Source organism: Podarcis cretensis (assembly GCF_951804945.1).
Source record: "Podarcis cretensis genome assembly, chromosome: 4".
Lineage (NCBI taxonomy): Eukaryota > Metazoa > Chordata > Lepidosauria > Squamata > Lacertidae > Podarcis > Podarcis cretensis.
Window position 1 is genome coordinate 66,726,978 of NC_137173.1, and position 23,969 is coordinate 66,750,946.

The 23,969-nt window shown below is 42.2% G+C and overlaps 1 protein-coding gene across 4 annotated transcripts in view; it reads left to right on the forward strand.

Annotated features, from left to right (window-relative positions):
• RS1 (retinoschisin 1) overlaps window positions 1–23,098 on the forward strand; it is a 37,825-nt gene extending 14,727 nt beyond the window's left edge. For 3 of the 4 annotated variants that reach the window (XM_079973097.1, XM_079973096.1, XM_079973095.1), the window contains 5 exons: window positions 13,734–13,759; window positions 15,746–15,851; window positions 17,749–17,890; window positions 19,151–19,346; window positions 20,887–23,098. In XM_079973097.1, coding sequence (XP_079829223.1) covers window positions 13,734–13,759; window positions 15,746–15,851; window positions 17,749–17,890; window positions 19,151–19,346; window positions 20,887–21,039 — 623 coding nt within the window. In that variant the 3' untranslated portion in view covers window positions 21,040–23,098. Of the gene's footprint in view, window positions 1–12,102; window positions 12,216–13,733; window positions 13,760–15,745; window positions 15,852–17,748; window positions 17,891–19,150; window positions 19,347–20,886 lie in introns of those variants that run through there. The other variant, XM_079973098.1, reaches the window with a different exon arrangement.
• Window positions 23,099–23,969: the final 871 nt, after the last annotated feature.

The following is a 23,969-nucleotide window of genomic DNA, read 5'->3' on the forward strand; positions in this document are numbered from 1 at the left end:
TGTTGTTCCAAGAAAGTAAGCATAATGTTCCTTGGGATCACGGAACATGTTACACGGTTCTTTGGATCCTAGCCAAAGCCTAAGAAAAGGATTACTGTTATGATGATCTGCTGAACTGCAAGAATGATTTTTAGCTTATCATTAACCAAAGGTTTGGCTGTGTGCCTCCTGTCAGCAACTGTACTCTTTTCCATGTCATTTTCTAGATGATCCCCCATACCCCCCCAAGCTCTCCACAGCCTGTTTGGAAATAATAAAAGGCTTTGGTAAAGCCAATCATGAACTATGGAGGGTTGAATGAGCTGCAGTGATTAACAGCACAATCCTAAACGTATATATACTTAGAAGTGCCCCGTTAAGTCCAATGGAATTTGTCCCTAGAAAAGTATCAGATTGCATTCTAAAATAGTCAATAATTTCAATATTTGCAGAAGTGAAAATAAATGGATTCGAGGTCATTCCTGACCTTAATTCACCTGTTTGTGCTGGATAAAAGCAGTGCTGGCTCTTAGTATAGATGTTTATAGATCTTGGCTGCTGTCCTTAATGTACATAAGTTGGCATAGAATCATCTGCTTCATCTCTCCTGAGCCAGCACAAGTGCACTGGAGATCATAGCCCAGCCTTTGAATAGCTAGATGATAAAATCTCTGATTTTCTTAGTAGGTTTAAACTAACTAAAGTGTTATAATGGTTAGATTAGTATGCACAAACATCTATTGTATCTCTGTGACTCTGAACATTGTATTCCTTCAGTTATTTGATATCTTTATATTCTTTATTTTGTTTCGTTTATTAAGGAAACTCTGTGAATGTTATAGTCTGTCAAAGTATTTGGATGTGGAGTTGTTTTTCCTGTGTTTTTACTCTGATACTTTCTCTGTGTTTGGGGCAAGCAGAAGGTAGATCTGACTATGCTGGTAGGGTTTGCAGTAGATCGACAAGTTTCTGACTCTCTGAGGTTTAAATAGCAGTGACAGTTTAGTTGTTTTTTAAAAATAGGCTGCTTTGACAACAAAACACTCAGGTTTTGAAACTTCTGCATGTGAAAGAACTGAGTTCAGTTCTGGTAATGAGAATGTTACTGGACTGCGCATATGCTCAGAGGCACCCTGGTCCAAAATTGTACATGAACAGAAGCCTTCCTGCAGTCACAATTTTAAAAATAAAGTAGATCTGCCCAGCTTGAAGTCTGCTCACCTCTGCTCTATACTGCTGTGATTTCAACATTACTGCATTTGGTTATCCACATTTTGACTTGTTTTGATGGATGCATCAATGACTATCACGATTAAGTACCATACATTCATATAGCAGACTATCATTTTTGACTAAATTACCTGTGGTATCATATGCTTTTCTTAACATTCAAATCCAAAGATTCAACATTCTTTTAGAATTCCCAGCAGTTCCTTTATGGAAAGATAATCACTTTAACTCAGCATCCCAAGAGGTACTGCCAGGTCATTCACATAAGCTGGGAGCAATTATCTTGTTCTTTGTAGTAACCTGCTTATGAGTTCTTTTCCATTTGGCACGCAGCTCAGAGAAGAAACCATCTTCTGCTTTCCTCCTCAGATTAATTCTTTTCTGGTGTGTTACTGTACCATGCACGAAATAGCTTTGTGTGCTACACAATGGAGGTTTCTGCTACAAGTAGTATCTAAGCAAACTTTAACCTGAACGCTAATTGAGTGTGAGGGCCAAATTATCTTGTTTGTTGAGACTATGGTAGCATAGGACCTAAGGACAGCAGATTATATATTGCCTAACAAAATACGCTGTGGTTGGTGGAAGGCTTAAGACAGCAATCTTACACACACTTTACTTGATTTGGCCATCCCTAGTATTCCAGATTTTTGGAGTGTGTTACCATCAGTATGCTGATGACATGCTCATTGTTCATCCTTTTCCTCTCAAGGAGGTGTAGGGGTGGATGTGCTGAACTGGGGTTTGACAATGGTAATCGACTGGATGAGACCCAGCAAACTGAGGCTTAATTCAAATAAGACAGTGAAACAGGTTAGTAGGTGGTTCTTTAGTTGGGATAGTTTGGTGTGCAACTGGTTCTGCATGGGACTGGATGGGTTATAGCTGTATGAATTTTATACTGTAAAGCATTTTGAGATTCTTTGGTAGAAAGCAATTAACAAAATAAACAAAAACTAGGAACACTAGGTGGTATTCAGCTAAGTTTTACTCAGAGTAAACCCACTGAAATTAATAATGACAAAGTTAGGTAGTTCTATTCTGAGTAGAACATAACTGAATGCCACCCACTGACCTGAGTATTGCCTGTTTGTTTAAAAGGCTTCTATATAATATGGGAGTCAATGAACAGAAGTATTACAAAACCTTTAGGCGCTCTGCACCCCCATCTCAAAAAAATGCCAATAATTGCAACATTTAGGGTGGAGGGAAACACATTTTAAATAGGAGTGCCTACTTTTTTCTGCAGTACTTGATGATACAAATATGCTTTTAACACACTTCACAGCAATGTAAAGTGCTTAAAAATGTATATCTACAGGGTGTTTTAGTAAATTTCTATACCACACCCCCAATATTCCCAAGGTGAATACGTTGAATAATGGGGGGGGGGACACGAAGCGACAGTCTGCTTTGCCCTTTTTTTGAGTGTAAAATGGAAAGAGCAAACAAAAAATCAAATTTAAACCTCCTGTCCCAACAAGCTTTGCCAAGGCAATTGGGAACTAAGTATGGCAAAATTATAATCAGTCAACTCATCTGCCTTTCAACGGGGGTTGGTTTGCGTAAGTACCGTACATCCCAGCCTGATGGATTCCACTTTTTCAGCACTGTTTGAAATGGGGAGAGAGAAGTGCTGACACTGCTGAGGAAGCTGGAAGGTGAGTGGGAAGCAAAAGGAAAAGATGGTCACTTCTTTCCTTCATCTCATTATATATGAAAATTGCATTATACATGAGGACCTGGCTAAATGTAATCATATCAGCAGCCCCATTGAGTCAGATGAGACTTTTCATTTGCTTTGTGCAAGCACTTTATTGAATCAAAGTAATATACTGCATACATTCTAAAGATTAATTATTGAGGAACATTTATGTAATGGAATTTTTTAAAAATAAAATAAAAAATGATGACAACCAGATATTTTGTAGAGGCAGTTATTTGGATATTTTTGTTTCTATTTCCAAACATCACCAAGACCATTGTAAAGTGTACAGTTCTGGCCAGAGAAAGAGTTGGAAAGGGTTCCAAAAAGGTCGACCAAAATAATTGAGGGGGTGGAGGAAAGGTTACATTGGGGTGCTATCAAATTATGCATGGGGCGGAGAAAGCGAATAGAAGGGGGGGGGGGAATTCCCCTCTCATCACAGTGTACATCGATTGAAGCTGAATTTTGGAAGAGTCAGGACAGATAAAAGAAAGAATTTCACACAGTGCATACATACTACAGAATTATCTTCTGAAAGAATGATTGGTGACAACCAACTTTGATTAGACAAATTCATGGAGGATAAAGGCTGCCAATGGCTACTAGCTGAAATGTCTTTGTGCTGCCCTCACCGTTGGAGGCAGTATGCCTCTGAAGGCAAGTTCCTGGGATTCCCAAGTCACGTGACTATGGTTGCCCCTCCTGTCTTGCTTTTAGGCTTCCCACCAGCATCTGCATGGCCACTGTGAGAACAGGACATTGGGCTACATGGATCATTGGCCTGATCACACAGGCTCTTCTAATCCAACAGGTTCTTAAAAGCTATTTACAATGTACATCTGATTACGTTAGACAGAAATTAGTCACTGTGTTGTTCTATGTGTCAGTTACTGTGGCCACTTTCTATATTGTCTGATTAAGCGCAGGGTCTTGGGACGTAAGTAGCACCCAAAAATTGGCACGCTCTGTTTCCTCTTTCTATAGTGTTTCACTTTTAAAAAAAACATACTACAAAACCTGCTTCCTGCCTGCAAATCCATCTCCTCTGCGTTTCACTGACTATGGCAAAGGCCCAAATTGCTCATTCATTTAAAGGCGTTGATTTCTATGACATACACTGCGGGTTAGCAAGAGGGATGAAACTCTTCCCCACTGCAGGAGATCAAGTCTGGTTTCGATTCATCAGTTATGTTTTGGAGGCTGCCTTTAAAAGCCCTGTGTGGCACAAGCACTTAAGGGGCATCATGGTCATATGCTTGGGTGAATTTGACTATGCCTTCCAAAATCCAGATATGCTGAAGAGGGGTAAAATTGGTCTTGTCATGTAGCTGGAAACTATGGGTGACTGACTCACCAAGATTACTGAAGCGTCCACAGGGTATATGGTTAGCATACTGGGTTGTTAAATTCCTAGCTTATCCTTTAACTCTTTGGTTGCCTTTAAACATCAACAGATCTCTGGTTCTTCCCATTCTATTGCTTTCCTCTATTTCTTTGCATTGCTTGTTTAAGAAGGTCTTCTTATCTCTCCTTGCTATTCTTTGGAAATCTGCATTCAATTTCCTGTATGTTTCACGATCTCCCTTGCATTTTGCTTGCCTTCTCTCCCCCGCTATTTGTAAGGCCTCATTGGACAGCCACTTTGCTTTCTTGCATTTCCTTTTCATTGGGATGGTTTTCGTTGCTGCCTCCTGTATAATGTTACGAGCCTCCATCCATAGTTCTTCAGGCACTCTGTCCACCAAATCTAAATCCTTAAACCTGTTCCTCACTTCCACTGTGTATTCATAAGGGATTTGACTTAGATTGTATCTTACCGGCCCAGTGGTTTTTCCTACTTTCTTCAGTTTAAGCTTGAATTTTGCTATAAGAAGCTGATGATCTGAGCCACAGTCAGCTCCAGGTCTTGTTTTTGCTGACTGTATAGAGCTTCTCCATCTTTGGCTGCAGAGAATATAATCAATCTGATTTCGATGCTGCCCATCTGGTGATGTCCATGTGTAGAGTCGTCTCTTGTGTTGTTGGAAAAGCGTGTTTGTGATGACCAGCTTGTTCTCTTGACAGAACTCTATTAGCCTTTGCCCTGCTTTGTTTTGATCTCCAAGGCCAAACTTGCCAGTTGTTCCTTTTATCTCTTGACTCCCTACTTTAGCATTCCAATCCCCTATAATGAGAAGAACATCCTTCTTTGGTGTCACTTCTATAAGGTGTTGTAAGCCTTCATAGAATTGGTCAATTTCAGTTTCTTCAGCACCAGTAGTTGGTGCATAAACTTGGATTACTGTGATGTTAAAAGGTCTGCCTTGGATTCGTATCGAGATCATTCTATCATTTTTGAGACTGCATCCCAGTACAGCTTTTGCCACTCTTTTGTTGACTATGAGGGCCACTCCATTTCTTTTACGGGTTTCTTGCCCACAGTAGTAGATATGATGGTCATCCGAACTGAATTCACCCATTCCCGTCCATTTTAGTTCACTGATGCCCAGGATGTCAATATTTATTCTTGCCATCTTATTTTTGACCACCTCCAACTTACCCAGGTTCATGGTTCTTACATTCCATGTTCCTATGCAATATTTTTCTTTACAGCATTGGACTTTCCTTTCGCTTCCAGGCATATCCGCAACTGAGCGTCCTTTCGGCTTTGGCCCAGCCGCTTCATCAGCTCTGGATCTACTTGTACTTGCCCTCCGCTCTTCCCCAGTAGCATGTTGGACGCCTTCCGACCTGAGGGGCTCATCTTCCAGCGTCATAACTTTTATATGCCTGTTGTCTTTGTCCATGGAGTTTTCTTGGCAGGGATACTGGAGTGGCTTGCCGGTTCCTCCTCGTTTGGTCAAAACTCTCCACTATGACCTGTTCATCTTGGGTGCCCTGCTCGGCATAGTTCATAGCTTCTCTGAGTTCTTCAAGCCCCTTCGCCATGGCAAGGCAGTGAGTTCTTCAAGCCCCTTCGCCACAGCAAGGCAGTGATGCAAAGAAATAGAGGAAAGCAATAGAATGGGAAGAACCAGAGATCTGTTCAAGAAAATTGGAGATATGAAAGGAACATTTCGTACAAAGATTTCCATAATAAAGGACAAAAGTGGAAAGGACCTAACAGAAGCAGAAGACATCAAGAAGAGGTGGCAAGAATACACAGAGGAATTATACCAGAAAGAAATGGATGTCTCATATACCCCAGGTAGTGTGGTTGCTGACCTTGAGCCAGACATCCTGGAGAGTGAAGTCAAATGGGCCTTAGAAAGCACTGCAAATAACAAGACCAGTGGAGGTGATGGTATTCCAGCTGAACTATTTAAAATTTTAAAAGATGATGCTGTTAAGGTGCTACACTCAATATGCCAGCAAGTTTGGAAAACTCAGCAGTGGCCAGAAGACTGGAGAAGATCAGTCTACATCCCAATCCCAAAGAAGGGCAGTGCCAAAGAATGCTCCAACTATCGCACAATTACACTAATTTCTCACGCTAGCAAGGTTATGCTTAAAATTCTACAAGGAAGGCTCAAGCAGTATGTGGACCGAGAACTCCCAGAAGTGCAAGCTGGATTTAGAAGAGGCAGAGGAACCAGAGACCAAATTGCAAACATGCGCTGGATTATGGAGAAAGCTAGAGAGTTCCAGAAAGACATTTACTTCTGCTTCATTGACTATGCAAAAGCCTTTGACTGTGTTGACCATGGCAAACTATGGCAAGTTCTTAAAGAAATGGGAGTGCCTGATCACCTCATCTGTCTCCTGAGAAATCTCTATGTGGGACAAGAAGCTACAGTTAGAACTGGATATGGAACAACTGATTGGTTCAAAATTGGGAAAGGAGTACGACAAGGCTGCATTTTGTCTCCCTGCTTATTTAACTTATATGCAGAATTCATCATGCGAAAGGCTGGGCTGGATGAATCCCTAGCCGGAATTAAGATTGCCGGAAGAAATATCAACAACCTCAGATATGCAGATGACACAACCTTGATGGCAGAAAGTGAGGAGGAATTAAAGAACCTTTTATTGAGGGTGAAAGAGGAGAGTGCAAAATATGGTCTAAAGCTCAACATCAAAAAAACGAAGATCATGGCTACTGGTCCCATCACCTCCTGGCAAATAGAAGGGGAAGAAATGGAGGCAGTGAGAGATTTTACCTTCTTGGGCTCCATGATCACTGCAGATGGTGACAGCAGCCACGAAATTAAAAGACGCCTGCTTCTTGGGAGAAGGGCAATGACAGGCCTAGACAGCATCTTGAGAAGTAGAGACATCACCTTGCCAACAAAGGTCCGTATAGTTAAAGCTATGGTTTTCCCAGTAGTGATGTATGGAAGTGAGAGCTGGACCATAAAGAAGGCTTATTGTCAAAGAGTTGATGCTTTTGAATTATGGTGCTGGAGGAGACTCTTGAGAGTCCCATGGACTGCAAGAAGATCAAACCTATCCATTCTGAAGGAAATCAGCCCTGAGTGCTCACTGGAAGGACAGATTGTGAAGCTGAGGCTCCAGTACTTTGGCCACCTCATGAGAAGACAAGACTCCCTGGAGAAGACCCTGATGTTGGGAAAGATGGAGGGCACAAGGAGAAGGGGGCGACAGAGGACGAGATGGTTGGATAGTGTTTTCGAGGTTACCAGCATGAGTCTGACCAAGCTGCGGGGGGCAGTGGAGGACAGGAGTGCCTGGCGTTCTCTGGTCCATGGGGTCACGAAGAGTCGGACACGACTAAACGACTAAACAACAACAAACATCAACATGCCACACTTGTCCCTATTTACCATGGGCACTCCCTAATTATCAGTCCCCTGTCCCTGCTAAATGTTGCATTCCAATTTTTTTGGTTTTAGGGGATACCATGTTTTCCCTGTCCATGGTGTGTTGCATCAGCAGGGCTAAAGAATTTAGCATGTACGAAACTTGGACACTAACACTCATTGGGCATGTGAAGCCGTACAGGCAATTTGTAGTCACCACCACCTGTCCTTGAGGCACTTGCACACAGAATGGCCAGAAGTGAATGCTCTGCTGTGTAGCAATGGGCTTGACCTTTAAAGCCCTAAACGGCCTCGGCCCAGTACACCTGAAGAAGTGTCTCCACCCCCATCGTTCAGCCCGGACACTGAGGTGCAGCACCGAGGGCCTTCTGGCGGTTCCCTCCCTGCAAGATGTGAGGCTACAGGGAACCAGACAGAGGGCCTTCTCTGTAGTGGCACCTGCCCTGTGAAACGCCCTCCCATCAGATGTCAAAGAAATAAACAACTATCTGACTTTTAGAAGACATCTGAAGGCAGCCTTGTTTATGGACGTTTTTAATGTTTGACATTTTATTCAGTTTTTAGTCCTCTGTTAGGAACCGCCCAGAGTGGCTGGGGAAACCCAGCCAGATGGGTGGGGTATAAATATTATTATTATTATTATTATTATTATTATTATTATTATTATTAGCTCAGGCTGGCAGTGTGTTCTTTCGTGCCACATGCAACATTTGAAGAGGGGGAAGAAACCAGCATGGACAAACATCAGATGTGCTCCCTGAGAGATCATGCACCCTCTCTGCCTCCACTGCTTGGTCTAGGTCACCTGTTTCAGGAAGATTTTCATCTGCCTTCTGCTTGAATTTTTTGTTGTTGGTGGTGTCCTCCTGTTGGCTGTGCTTTTGCTTCCAGTTTCTGTTTTTTTTAATTACATAAATATTCGAATATACACCAGATTAAGAGAAGGAAGACTGAGACAGTACAGGGAGTCATCAAAATGATAGAAAAGTGATTGCTGGTCATGGAATACTGGAGTGATGTTTAATGCAATGTCAAGTGGAGTTTTATTCAATCTAGTTTGCCAGAGTATAACATGCGTTGCAAGTATATTGAACGGTACATCCCCCTTACTTATTTACTAATGGCATAGTTGGTGACCTGTTGATAATCACAGCAGCGGCCGTGACTCTTGCTTGCAACTTAAGTAAGCATCAGATTTCCACAGCATTTGGATTTCAAGGCATGTCTATTTTGCAGGTAATTGATGCCAGGGCAAGCGGTCCAGAGGTCAGAAGACGGAGGGTGTTTAAGACCAACTGCCTGCAGGGCTGTACTGTACTATGGAGGCAATTATAAATTACCCAGGCTCACATCTGACCTATATTTCATAATCTAATTGAGACATGTCCTCTAGATTTTAAACTGACGATGCTGTCGCTGCTAAGCACATGACCTTACATCCCCAAATTAGCCACTCTTCAGGTCCTGACCCCCTTTTATCAGACTGTGATAATTTTAGCATTTATTCTGGCAGGACGTACGTGTGTGTGTGTACACGCTCTTTCCATGAAAAAGCAGCCAGCGAAAGAAAAAGAAAACCTCATCGACTGAGAAAATGTTCATTAGCCTGAGGTCTGCTTTCCTTGGTTAATTAATGTGACTTGTAATTGGAACGTGTATTGGGTGCAGCTAATTTATCACTGAGCTACGATTGACTACTTTTGAACAGAGAGGAAAGGGATACACGGTGTAACATTTCTCTGCTGAAGCAATTTTTACCACACAAGATTTTCCCCCTCAGAAGAATGTTCGTGTGAACATTCCAGGTTGTGCTTTTAAACAAATGAACCATAAAGTTATAAATGATACAACAATAAAATGAATGAAGTCAGCTTAAAAAAAATGCCTCTGAATACGAGCTGCTGGGAATTACAAGCTGTTGTGTTCAGGGGCTTCTTAGGGGCTTTTCCTTTGGTCTAGGGTTGACCACTGTAATAACAGAATGATGGAATCAAAGAGTCTTTGGCTTCCTCCAGCAGAGCTCTTCTGAGGAGCTTCGGTTCCCAACAGAGCAAGTCAAACAATCACCAGACTTAAAAGTGTTTAATAGCTTTAAAAATATATTTGGGGGGTGTCAAATATATTTGGGGGGTTCTCTCCTGTGTCTCCATCTCCAATAAGACTTTCTGGGATACCAGCTTGAGCCCCACAATGGAAGAAGTGCAAGATATGCATATGCATCTTCTTTTAAAAACTTTTCCCGCTCAACTTCTTTCCCTCTTTCACCCCCAATTCCTTATTTACTTCATTTTCACCTACATAATGTTCCATTCGGAATTGGATAGCCGCTGATGGACTGAATGTTGGTGCCAGGTTTCCTGCCTCTGCAGAACCACAGGGTGGGAATAGAAATGGCAAGCTTTCTTATTTAAGCTGTGAGGAGAACTCCACCTCACAATTTACACTTAACTCTTACTGAGAGTACAAAATTGCCCTTGGGTAACACACACCACTGAGTCAATTCATCCTCCCTCTGTAATCTCTGAAGCTGCAAACGGAGAGGCCCAGACTGTTATCTGAGGTCACATTCGTGAGGATGTGCATTGCCTAAATCCAGCTCTTCCTCACCGGAGGCTCAAGGGAAGTGAGAGCCAGGATTTTATTACACCAGGAGAAAGTGCAGAAGTACAGACCTCGGTCTCCATGGCTTTTGGTGGGCTTAGAAGGCAGAACTAATGGATAAACATCCTAACCCTGTGGGCACTATGATGCTCAGACACCACTCTTATCAACTGTAAGGCTTCCAGCCCCGCCATTAAAAAAATGTATATATATTTAAAGCACAGTCTTTTGAAGAACATTTGTTGTTCTTGCTTGTATCATACCATGTAGAAGAGGTATCCAACCTTTGTAGCCCACAGGAAAACTGGACCGTCTTATCATGAGCAACACATGCACAGCAGCTAAGCACACAACACAACTTATTGCAATGGCTACATTGCAATAGGTGGGGGGGAGGGTATCAGGAAAGGAGACTCCGTGGGTACCTGGAAGCCCATGTTGATGACCTCTGAACATATTTAGTTTATGACGAGAACCCTTAGGTTATGATGAGAGGCCCTAAAGATAATCCAGCAAAATTGCTATTGTTATCAACTAGGCAACAAGTTGACGTATTTTAAGTCTGATTTGTATCTTGTAGTCCTTTGCTGCTGCTGAGCACCTTGTGTCACTACAGTTGTAAATGCTGTGCTAGCCGCTGACCTCCACTTCTTGAATATCGTGGGGAAAAATAACTCCACCTGACAAGGTCAGTTGCATTGGAGACACCAGAAACACGATCTCTGGCAGTTCATGTCCTCCCGGCTTTCACATCAATATTCAGCACAATGACACAGGTGTGTGAGAGAGTGTGTAGAAAAAACAACAGTCAAACTTGTATTACGTAAATATATTTATAGCTCATGAACAGAAGGGGGGAGTCCATTAAAACTATATTTAATTATATTATTTTTCTCAACAATCCTACAATCTATTCTGATTTGTAAGATACCAGCAAAATTCAGGCCATACAAGGACATTGTCGACAGCTTCCTATTTGATTCCAAAAATATCCCTTGGACTCTCTGGAAACTCCTGGTTTCTGCTTGTGAATGTGTGCCTTCATTGATCTTTCATATGGCCTTCATTGATCTCAGAATAGGAAAAGTACTTCTAGTGCTCATTAAAATTCCATTAACGGAATCTCCTGCACACACAAATCAGGCATTAATAGGATCCTAGCAACAGGGATAAACACTCTCTTCTCCCCACTCCTCAGCCATTCATAGTGAGGAAAGGTCTGACTGCCGATATGGGAACATGGTATTTGCCATGTGATTCCTGATTGACTGGAGTCACCTGATGAAGAAAAATGCTGTGGGGGTGGGAAAAGACTTGGTGCTGAAGCACTAACAAATGAAATTGAAGATATGTACTTGTTTAAGGGTAGCTGTTTCCCCTAGAGCACTTAGGGAGCCTGAAAGATAACAACCCACATTATAACTAAAAAGAAATTAGAGGTCACTGTGGAATTGTTGTTTGTCTGAATCCACTTTTTGTTATACTGGGATTTTGTATTATTCAGTCTATGTTGGGTTCAGACAGATGTGAACCAATTGTTATGATAAAACCCAGCAGGTTTGATTACGAAGGGAATAAAATGGGTATGAGGATTTGAAGAGAATATGTGGTAGATTTTCTGGGGCTGGGACGAGGGTAAGACTTTGAGCTTAGGGGATCTATTTTGTTTTTATCCTAAAACCCCAAGATTCACCAACCAGATCCTGGTGCAAAAGGTGGAAGTAAAGAATTATGAGCCCATAGATGTAGGGTTGGTTCCCAGAACTGAACAGACCTCAGTCCTTCCACAGCCTTCCTGGTTAATTGGGGGTGTGAATAGTTCTTTTGTTGCTGCTGTTGTTAAACGGATGAGACTCAGAAATATGTGCTGATCTACTGCAAACAACACAGAGATACCTGTGTAGATTCAGATCTACCTTCTGTCCACTCTTAAAAAGGTAAAGGGACCCCTGACAATTAAGTCCAGTCGCGAACAACTCTGGGGTTGTGGCACTCATCTCGCTTTACAGGCCAAGGGAGCCGGCGTTTGTCTGCTTCCGCAGACAGTTTTTCTGGGTCATGTGGCCAGCATGACTAAGCCGCTTCTGGCAAAAGGAGAGCAGCACACGGAAACGCCGTTTACCTTCTTGCTGGAGCGGTACCTATTTATCTACTTGCACTTTGTGGCATGCTTTCAAACTGCTAGGTTGGGAGGAGCTGGGACCGAACAATGGGAGCTCATGGGGATTCAAACCACCAACCTTTTGATTGGCAAGCCCAAGCGGCACAGTGGTTTAACCAGAGCACCACCCGCATCCCTGTCTGTCCACACTTATGTTAGAGGAAAACATAGTCAAGTTTTGAGTTGGCAGAGAGGGCAGGCAGGATAGATCACCCATCTAGATCTACGTGTTGCCTGAACCATCACACTTTAGGTATTTGCACAATTTTCCATGCTATGTAAACATATCACCAGTGAACACTAGCTGCACGGCACCTGTGGTCTCTGACTGCAGTAGGCATGGATCAATGCTAACTGGATTTCCTTGATATGGAGCTATGCAGCTTCTACTGTTGCCTCTTTAGTTTTCTTGATTTTCTTAGCTCCCTTTAAACCACCTTGTGCCAAAGTGGGCAGTAACCCATGAAACCTCCATCAATTTGTTAGTCTTTAAGCTGCTACAGGATTCTTGGTCTTTAAAAAATAAAGATCAAAATGCTCTGGACTAGAGTTCCTTATGTACTCTGATTGTACACGCAGAGTTTTCCCTACAAGCAGGATCGCACCTTTACATGGTCATCTTTGTGTAGATGGAGATACACTATACATTGCTATGAATGGGGAAACCTTTCCCATCAAGGAAGCTCTGTGTGCATATCAGATTCCTACGGTCCATAACAGGTATGGGGAATCTCCAGATGTTGCTGAACTACAACTCCCATCATCCCTGGCTCTTGGCCATGCTTGCTGGAGCTGATGTTCAGTAACATCTGGAGAACCAAATGTGCCTGACACCTGGTTTAGAAGGAATTGTTGATTTGAGGCAGGTGCCATCTTGGGACCTTCCAGCTGAGGCTGAGGGTTGTAGTCCCAAACATCTGGAGTGCCCTGGGTTGGCTAAGGCAGCTCTTCATAGTGTGGAAAGAGAGAGGTAAGAAACTAAGTTAAGAAACTTCAGGTAGGAAAACATATCCAGCCAGATTTGATTAACATTAGGGAGTTTGGAGTGCACTTCTTCCTTGTGCTCTGGCTAATTCATAACAAACAGCTTATGCAAAGTACAATTTTCTCCATTTTTGCTTCTGCCCACAGTTTGTCATCCATTGCAATGCGGTACTTCATGATGCATGAGCAACCATGTGATTTATTTCCATACCTTTTCCCATTCATTTCAGTACCTCATGAGTTATCACTATGCTTTTAACTGTCGTTTTCTTGTCGTTTCCCACCATGCTGCATTATCTCTGCTGTACAGCCATGCTGGCATTGTCACCAGCAGAGGTAGGTCCTTTAAACTTCTTTGTATAATATCCAAATATTTTTGGAGCTTTATCCAGACCTGTGCTGACCATTCCAGCACTCACTGATTAGAGTATAGTATTGATATTTATGTTTTCAGGTCATTTAGTCCTTGGATGATTTCTGGCAAATATTTAATAGCACACTCCTCCAGTGTTTGCATAGTATCAGAATACATCTTTCCACAACGGAAGCAATATTGTGAACTTGCTTTAAACAAACTCATATTTGATGCCATGCCAATAGATTGTGCAACTGGACAGAGACGCTGTACCAAATGGATCTTTTGTCATTGCTTTTGTTGTTTTTATTAGTCCATCCCATTCCTTCAAGGAGCTCAAGGTGACATGCATGGCTCTCCCCCACTCTCCATTTTGCTTCCATAAACACCTTGTGAGGTCGGTTAGACTGAGAGATGGCGACTGTCCCAAGGTCATCTAGTGAATTTTGTAGCAGAATGGAGATTTATTTAACAGTTTGGGCCATGACCTAGAGTGACATACTTTACCTACATACTCCCATATCCACACATGCATATTTTTTTATCAGCTTGCCTTGCAAAGGCACCCCTGCAGAACAACAGCTTTTAGGACTGGGGAGTGCACCACTGGATTCATACCTTGAATTGTATCCTACTTAAGGAAATGTCAGCACTGTGCATCTTCATAGGCCTGCAACAACCACATCGTTATATCATTCTGTTTTTTTTGTTTGTTTTGTTTCCTTCCGACTCGCTCAGCCTCTTGAAAACATGTTTGCTTTTATGATACGATAAAAACTTTAAATGCTTTCCTACGCAAGTAGTTTGCAGAGTGCTTGGCCCTTTCCCCACAAGGTACCGCAGCTAAGCTGCTACACGTTGCCTTATACTGCAGTGCAACATCACTGCTTCCCTTTCCTGACTGCAATGATTAAATGATAATTCCTTGGCTATGAGGGCAAGTTGTATGGCCTGCTGCCCATTCTCCACCACGCTTTGTTATGATGCCATCAGGGTGCACTTGCTATCTTAGTAATGCTAATTTCTTTAAATGTACATGATTAATTTCACATCTTGTTCTTCCCCTGGCTTTTAGAAGCTTTTTTTAATTATTATTTAAACTGAGAGCTGCACACCTGCCCACACAAACTGCAGTGTTTCACATTAGCTTTGGTAGTTATTTAAGCAAGAAGAGAGGAGGGATTTTGGGTGGGCAGGGTGGAGAGAAGCAAAGCAAAGCCTGATAACGACTGCCATGGTGTCTAGCAACACAGGAAGCTGCCTTAAACTCTGAGTCTGACCATTGTCTCACCTACTTCATCTAGCAACTAACTGGCAGTGACTCTCTGGAATTCCATTCTGGTGATGCCAGGCTTGAACCCAGGGACTTCTGCATGCAAAGCAGTTGCTCTATTGTGGAGCTATTGCTACCTCAAGCTTTTATTGCTTAAACAAACATTATAAAATATCATCAAAAGTAATACAAAAGAGTCATCTGCAACTTGCAACATGAAATTAAATGTAGGGAACTGGTCCATTTATGCAGTCAGTCCGATTAATATGCAAATAGGTCTCTGCTCAGTATTTTGGCTGCTCTAGCAAATAGAGCAAAACAGATTTCTGATGAATTGCATTGTTTCCCAACTTTCTCTTGGCCACTGCAGAGAATCTGCCCGATATTTCTAAAATAAAAGCTTCCTTTGAATTTGTACTCAAATTGAGAAACCTAGTAAGTAACAAGAGATATTCTTCACAGAAGATTAGCTCTGAGACTCCTCTACATAAAAGCATAGTGCCCCTTAGGAACTTATATTCAGGTGTATTGCAGTCATTGACATTCATCATCCTACATTTTGAGCTGTCCTTTGTTTCTATGTCAAAATGGCGGCGATTTGGACTTGCTGTGTTGGCCAGTGGAAGTGGCAGGGATTAAGAGAACAGGATTTACACCAGTTTGCTTCTTTCCTTCTTCTTTTCTGCTCTGTTAGGATGACAGACTGGAACACTGGCACAGTAAAGCCTGCAAATGTGATTGTCAGGGAAGTCCAAATTCCGTATGGTCCTCGGGGACAAACAATCTGGAATGCATGCCAGGTAAGAACTTTTGACTGATCATGGCTTCTAGCACAGGCCTATAGTTACTTAACGGGTGAGTAAGGCCTCCATCGCAGCCACCCAAAGCCAGCTTTAATTTAAAATAAATAAATCTTTAGCACTTTTTCAGGAGAAGGCTTGGGCTTTGCCACACCCAGGGGAACAGAATCCCAATGTTGAAGGAAAGTCACTGAGGACACCACTACCTATGAGGGAACTGGAGAACTGGTCACCCTCCAGATTCCAACTCTCATCAGCCCCAGCCAGCATGGCCCATGGGAGTTGTAGTTCAGCAACATCTGGAAGGAGGTTTAACCCTTCCCCAGTTGTGAGCACCTTCCTGCCCCACGATATGACAATTACAAAGAAAAGCTCCTAAGTTTAAATTGCTGCTTAGAAGTGGATTTCCATTGGGATGGTAGCTGGGAAATGATCACACCTTATGACCCCGTGCACTGTGGTCCTGATAAAAGCTGTATCACCTACACTTAGCATTTAAGATGGGGAAGGTGCGGATGAAGCTTTATGTTACGTATTTAATGTAACCCTTAAATGATAATGTGTCATTCCCTCTCTCTCACCCCCCCCCCCAAATCTAATGACAGTAATTTGATTCTTGTCTTTGCAAAATTACTTGTGTTAAATTTTGCAGGATGCTTTAAAAAATAAATGCAACCCTGTAATTTTCCACTATCTTCATTATAACTAAAACCACATAGTAGTATTAGCTGAGAAAGAATTTCACCTTCAAATGCCATATTACAGAGAAAAGATATACGGTGGTAGAAACTAGGCAGGGATGCCATTCTAATGCACAGCACACAGAGAGACTTCTAAGGTCAATGGTAACAGCATTAAATAATTTAACTGACTTGGTCCATCAGTCCCCAGACATCTGTCTGGTAATTTCTTTCTCCACAATGGTTTTCTAGAACAGAAGGTTACCTCCTGAGTATATTATGATTGTGTTAGCTAGAGATTACTGCTACTAAAAATAAAACTCTCGTTTCTTGTAAACATTGCAGGCAATTCAGCCCAGTTTTACTTAACATAGTTTGCAAGACTTCAACACATCCCGTCACTGTGATTTCCATGGTGATGGAGACTACAAAATATGCCCTCATTACAGGGAGTTCATAGGTAGTATCGAAATGAAAGTGGTGATTAAGCAGGGGTAAGAAATTGGATTCAGTTTGTATTTAAAGGCAAGCCTATCTCATTCACACTTCTCAGAATTTTGCAATGCGCTTCTCCAGCCAAGCAATACATACATAAACTCCTATACCAGAGTAAATTGTGCAAAATAAAAAAATAAAAATGCATCCAGCCATAAACATAGCATTCCAAAATGCATTGTATTAGGGAAAATGGGTTTGCGAAACAGTGTGAAACCAATATTGGGTTTCCTCCATCCCTAGTGGCAATTCATACAAAAGGGCAACTCCATGCAGGTCCAACACAGCCACAATTCTGACAGTGGCCTCCCACAATCCCAAGGCAATTTTGTGTACCTTGTTTGGCTGGTGAAAGTATGCAGACATCATACTTTCCGTGGGCTAGGAAAGCAATGTTACAGACTCAGAAATCAACAAAAGGAATAGAGGAAACAAAGCAACCCAACTTCTACTCTTACTAAATGCTTCAGTCTACTAGTAAAACAAAGTCTGCATCTCACCCTCTGTAAGAGAGCCTTAGGGCCAGGGAATCCATGGCCTCTCTGATGCTATTGAACTCCAACTCCTATCAGCCCCAGCCTGTATGGCCAGTGATCAGGGATGATCGGAGTTGATATCCATCTACATCTGAAGGGCCAGAAGTTTCCCAGCCCTGAGATAGAGAAGGAGCTTTTTGTACCTGTGCACACTCTCTTTTGAAAATGTTTGTTGTTCGCTTACAGAATGTCCCTATCACAAGCCACTTGGTTTTGAGTCAGGAGCTGTTACTCCAGACCAGATAAGCTGCTCCAGTCCAGAGCAGTACACTGGATGGTACACTTCATGGATTGCAAACAAGGCCCGGCTTAATGGGCAAGGTTTTGGGTAAGCAGCACATCTTCCTCCTAATGTTTTGACCAGTAAAGAGTCAGCCAGACACTATGTAAAACCCTTCCTTCCTTCCTTCCTTGCTCTCTCTTTCTAGAAGTCTGCTCAACTACCTCTGCTCTTTGTCTCACCTGCTTTTTGATGTTGTGCTGATCCACTTCCTCCTGGTTTTTGTTCCCCCAGCTGTCTCTTCCTGCCAACCACTGTGTCAACAAGTTATTCTTCCTGCTGGCTGTATTAATACATTTTGATACAGCTCCTCTAAATTACCTATTTCTTGAGCATGTGCTCTAATTTGCTTGTGCAAAGTTTATGCAGAGGTTAGATTATAGCTAGTTTTTATGGAGCATTCCTTCTCACTTGTTTGCAGGGAGATTATATGACAATGAGCATCCACCCTGCATTCCTCTTGGTTTACTTGCAGGTTGTGTATATAATGTGCCAGATGTATAATGTGTACATTTCCTTGGCATTTTCCTGCGTGCAAAATGTCTGAATGATATGCAACCAAATAGTTGTGCTAGTGCAAGGATTAGTGCTAGTGCAACAGGATTGCCTTTCCTTTCCTTCCCCCCATATGCCCTGTGCCATCCCGAAATATGCTCCAGAGAATTAAGGGAACCCCAAGAACGGATTTAGGGGGAGAACACTCCGTTGTGCAAGGAGAAATTCCTTAATGCTACTTTGAATACAACAGGCCGTTTCTAGCGTTTTTGCCACACTAGGGTGGTGGGGCATCTTAATCCACTTTAATTGTACAATTCTAAATTCCATAGTATGTTCTTGAACTCTTCCCTCAAACCAGGTCCTATGCAGAGGGAGGTGCGGAAGGGGCGCAGCCAGGTACACTTGCCCTGGGCTGGCCAGTTGGCTCCACCAGGGACCAGTTGCTTTTTTTGTCTGAGTTTCTAACTTTATTCTAAGAACACTCCCTCCTCAGGCCTCAGAGCACTGCACAGGCCTGCTTCAAACTCCTGGCAGTCTGGAGGTGCCTTTCATTCCACCTACATTGACTCACCGAGGGTATTACACATAAATCAAAATGGCAAAATGTGGAGTTAAGAGGCACAGGCGCAACTGCAGCAAACGAGTCTGAGCGCTGCTGCCAAATTGTCCCAGAGAAGTTCCTTCTAGATGCCGGTGTCAGCTGTAACTGCATACCCCTCCGACCTCAGAGAACACATCTCATTCACTGGCAAGTGTTTCTTTTAGTATAGGACGTAACCTTCTATGTCTTTCTCCTGCAACTCTTAACAGGTGTGCCTGGCTCTCCAAATACCAAGACACAAACCAGTGGCTGCAGATTGACCTGAAGGAAATCAAAGTGATTTCAGGAATAATCACACAAGGACGGTGTGATGCAGACGAATGGATGACGAAATACAGCGTGCAGTACAGGACTGACGAGAACCTGAACTGGGTCTATTACAAGGATCAGACAGGAAACAACAGGGTCAGTATGAGATGCATTTTCTGAAAGATGCATTTTCTGAAGATGTCCCCACATTGGCATTTGTTCAGAACAGTGTGTGTTGAGATAAAGAATCCCATTCAAATAAAAAGGAATCCTAGTATTCATTGACTTTCAGTACTTGACAATCAAATTTGAGTCCAAGGCTGAGATTCTAAACCCACTTAGCTGGGGTTACTTCTTATTGGTTAAAATCATTTTGTTAAACTCATGTGCCCCGATAAAGTGAGGGACAGGGAATATTCCCTCTTAAAAAAATTATTCAGCTGATCACCCAGTAAATAAATAGATAAGGAAATAAATCAGAAGGCTAAATGTGTGTGGCCAGCCATCACAACACTCATCTAGGAAGGTTGCCATTGAACTGGCTGAATGTGTTTTGACAGATATGGAAATGTCCAGAGGAACCAGTTGCTACATGCAACAACTTACCTACCTCTAGAACTGATTAGAGGGTTGAGTTTCCCTGATACTGTTGATAGGGAATCTAGTGGGAGGTAAGCAGTGCCACGTTTATTTAGAAAAACGGTGTTTCTGTAATATGAAATATACTGTAGAAAGAAGCAGAACTTTTAAAGTGTTACGGCACTGGAAATATATTATTTTCTGCTGAGTAAATTGCGGGGGGGGGGGGGGGCAAAGGCTGTAAAGAGCACTGCTATGTATAACGAGTGTGATATTTTTAAGCAGATAGATTCTCATACAATCTGCTACTTGTTATAGCTGCTTTCCAAGGTGGCAAAGTCCACACTGAATACCATATTCTACCACCTCTTTAGCTTCTCATCCATTGTCAGTTTGCTGCACTCTAGTTCAGAATTGGGGAATTCAGAGTACAAGCTTTCACCACCTGGAGCTTCTGAGCTAATTGCCAGTCGACCCCAAATCTACCTGAAGTTTGGACTTGCCATGCCTATAGCCGATAGCCAAAAGAAAAACGAAAAAAGAATCTGAATAAAATTCTGTATTAATAGACAACATTTGAATAAAGAATTTGAACGGGAAAGGATGAGAAAAAGAATCTGCATTAGCCTTGATTTTATTACATTGAAGCAAAATCTGCATTTGTTCTAAATTGAGAAAACTGACAAGAATTACAAGCGGAAACATTTCAGTCATAAACATTTTTAGGCTATGTAGAGCCAATACATTTATGACACTTACTCCTCATTTATACTAGTGGGTTCTTCATGGATTTGGCTAGCCATGCTACATGCCAGGATGAAACTACGCGCCCTGGAAAGCCTACTATTGTATAAACATAATTTAGCTGTGGAGAGGTTGGTTTATCTCCCCAAGCAGAATTTGGCAACATGCACCATGTAATTGCAAGTAATTTGCTTCTAGTGACAGAAACCAGCAGCAGTATTGCTTGGTAAATTAGTGACACGAAATAATTTAAGTCACTAAATATGTTTCCAACTTACTGAATGCAGAATCAAAGGAAGTTAAGGCCTCGATCCTGTCTTCTGTGAAATAAAATCTGTCCCCGCTCCCCGACCTTTCTTTTTGTCTTCTGTAGGTTTTCTATGGAAATTCAGACAGATCATCTTCTGTGCAGAACCTTCTGCGCCCACCCATTGTCTCACGCTACATTCGCTTGATACCACTTGGCTGGCATGTGCGCATTGCCATCAGGATGGAGCTGCTTGTATGCATGAATAAGTGTGCTTGATGCTAAACTTCAGCACCACATGACATTGCAAGGGAAAGAGATGGGAGGCATTAGCAAGATATAGAAGTACAATAAATAGAATGAGTAGGTTCCTCATGTATCTCAGTGTACTATAAATGTAGGCATTATCCCTTTTGCTGTGACTTGCACCTTCCACAACTATGGAAGCTTTAACTGAAGTCTAAATCAGGCGTCCTCAACTTTGGCCCTCCAGATGGTTTGAGGCTACAATTCCCATCATCCCTGACCACTGGTCCTGCTAGCTAAGGATCATGGGAGTTGTGGGCCAAAAACATCTGGAGGGCCGAGCTTGAGGAAGCCTGGTCTAAACCTATAGAACCCAAGAGCCCAATTTTGAGATGAAATTAATATCCACATATCCATGATCCCATGTTGCATTATATTTCCTGTTTCAGCTCCAGGGGTGGGAGGAGTTGGTGGTGAGAGGGAAAGGCTTTGACTTGATTTTTGTGAAGCTCTCATGAAAGTAGACTGGCCTATGCAAAAAAAGGAGGAATTTATATACACACACACACACACGTTTCTTATTGCACCCAGTGTCAAGCTTTGCTGATGCTAGCATACTTAATTAGACTTAAGGCAGGTCTTAATGGATGAGCCAATCACAAGTCCTTAGAGTAAGGTTAAACTACATGTTCCCAAGAGTTTTGGTTTGTTGCTGTTGTTGTTCAAAGGAAACTGCTGAGCCGTCTCTCTCCCTGTCCCTGCTGAGCATTATTTATTTATTTGTTGTTTGTGAATGGTTTGAGGGCAGGTAGCAAATATTTCATTATTAACACAATTACAATATACATTAAAATAGTAAAATAAAACTAGAAGGCAAGTAGCGACAAAGCAACAAAACAGCTGCATTGAACAGCAAAGCCAGGAGGAGAGAAGGCGTCTACGCAACAAAAGATCTGGATAAAAAAGGGGCGTCCGTTGTTGACAAAACATACAGTGATGGCACAAGACATACCTCGGAGGGGAGGTCCTAGCATTTGCAATATCAAATCTTTGTTGCTTCCCCTAAATTATGATGATTTTTAAGCATTAATAACAGCAGCAAACAAACCATGTATTTCACCATATATACAAAATGACACAAATCAGTGCATGTGGATGAATTGTGTCCTGGAAGGCTGAAAATGTTAACCAGATTTAATCTGCATCATCCTATCCTTTCAAGTTTGAATCTAGCATGTTCATTTCAACATGATAGTATCCCAGATGCTATGCAACCTGTCCAGCTCAGATGGGGCCATGGGTTTCTTCCAGCTGCAGGCAATAAACACCTTGACTGCGACTGATAATTTGACTCTGCTTGTCATTCAGCTCAGTCACCAACATAGGTAAAGGTAAAGGGACCCCTGACCGTTAAGTCCAGTCTCGGACGACTCTGGGGTTGCGACGCTCATCTTCACTGGCCGAGGGAGTAGACAGCTGTCCGCAGACAGCTTCCTTGTCATGTGGCCAGCATGACTAAGCCGCTTCTGGGGAACCAGAGCAGCGCACAGAAATGCCGTTTACCTTCCCACCAGAGCAGTACCTATTTATCTACTTGCACTTTGATGTGCTTTCAAACTGCTAGGTTGACAGGAGCAGGGACCGAGCAACAGGAGCTCGCCCTGGGAATTCAAACCGCCAACCTTCTGATCGGCAAGCCCTGGGCTTTGTGGTTTAGACCACAGTGCCACCCGCGTCACCCCCATATAGATACTGTACTTAATTTAAGAGGTGCTAGGATGTTCTGATCTATCTTTTTTATAGGTTTAAAGTCACTCCCATTTTATAAATTAAAAAATAGAAATCTTAATTTGTGTTTATTTATCTGTTCATATACCGTTTGATTGTAATAAAACCTCTCCGTGGTTTACAAAACCAGTTACACAACGGTTCAATGTGTGTCACTGTCAGCATATAGAAAATTTCCATTGTATCTTGACTTAAATTTGTTTGTGATGTAAACATGTAGAATTGTGTGTACATAATTATATTCCTTCCTTATGTGCATGTGTTAAATGTAAGGGCTTTCAAAATAAATTTAAATCTACACTCAAAAATAAAGCCAAAACTATTTTGATGATTCACTCAGTTCTCCTTCTTCGAGCTGATTCGCCACTGTGAACCTGTGCTTTTCTCAGAACTCTCCAGGGGCCACAATTCAACAGAGTTAAATGCACGTTATACCAATTACTTCTGTGTTGGGTTGGGGCCTATAGCCTTGATTAACTTACAAAATAAGCTTTCATGTGATTAGTAAATAACTATGTGCTTTGACTTTAGTAACAACCCTATTAGCTGTGATCTTCGTTTTGGACTTTGATATAGGCCAGCTGGGTACAGATGTAATCCTGGCTCTGCATTTGCACTGGTGGCTGGGTCTGTTGCCTGTCGAACCTTGATTGCTCAGTGCAGGTGCTGGTATTAAACAGGGATGTACGCAGCTCCCTGGCCAGGCTTTTAACTAGGGAAGGAGTATAAATTCTGTTCAACTCAGATTTAAATGTGAATCTTCCTGGTTCACACCTTCCAAAACAATACATTAAACCTGCAACTTACACAGGGGTTGCGTTTTTTAGGGTGGCATAGCTTTTACTCACCCACTCTACCCATAGGTGACAGGACAAACTATAGTGTGTCTTATCAGGACTTTTCCTTTTCTTTTTTCCCCAAGCTGGAAAATAAGAGAGCAGCTTTTCTTTTGGAACTTGGAATTTGAAAAATACTTCACAATGCAAAGAGCTAAAGTTCAGATTTGGGGTGGAAAGCCAGATTATTATGTTGGCACAGTTTAGATTTCCCAGATAGCATTCCCCACAGTGCTGACATTTCTATATTCGGGGTTGTATCTTGCTCATATTATGCAATACGGGGATTAAAACAGTGAAAAATATGCATGCATTTCAGTTTTAATGGAGGTGGCTGAA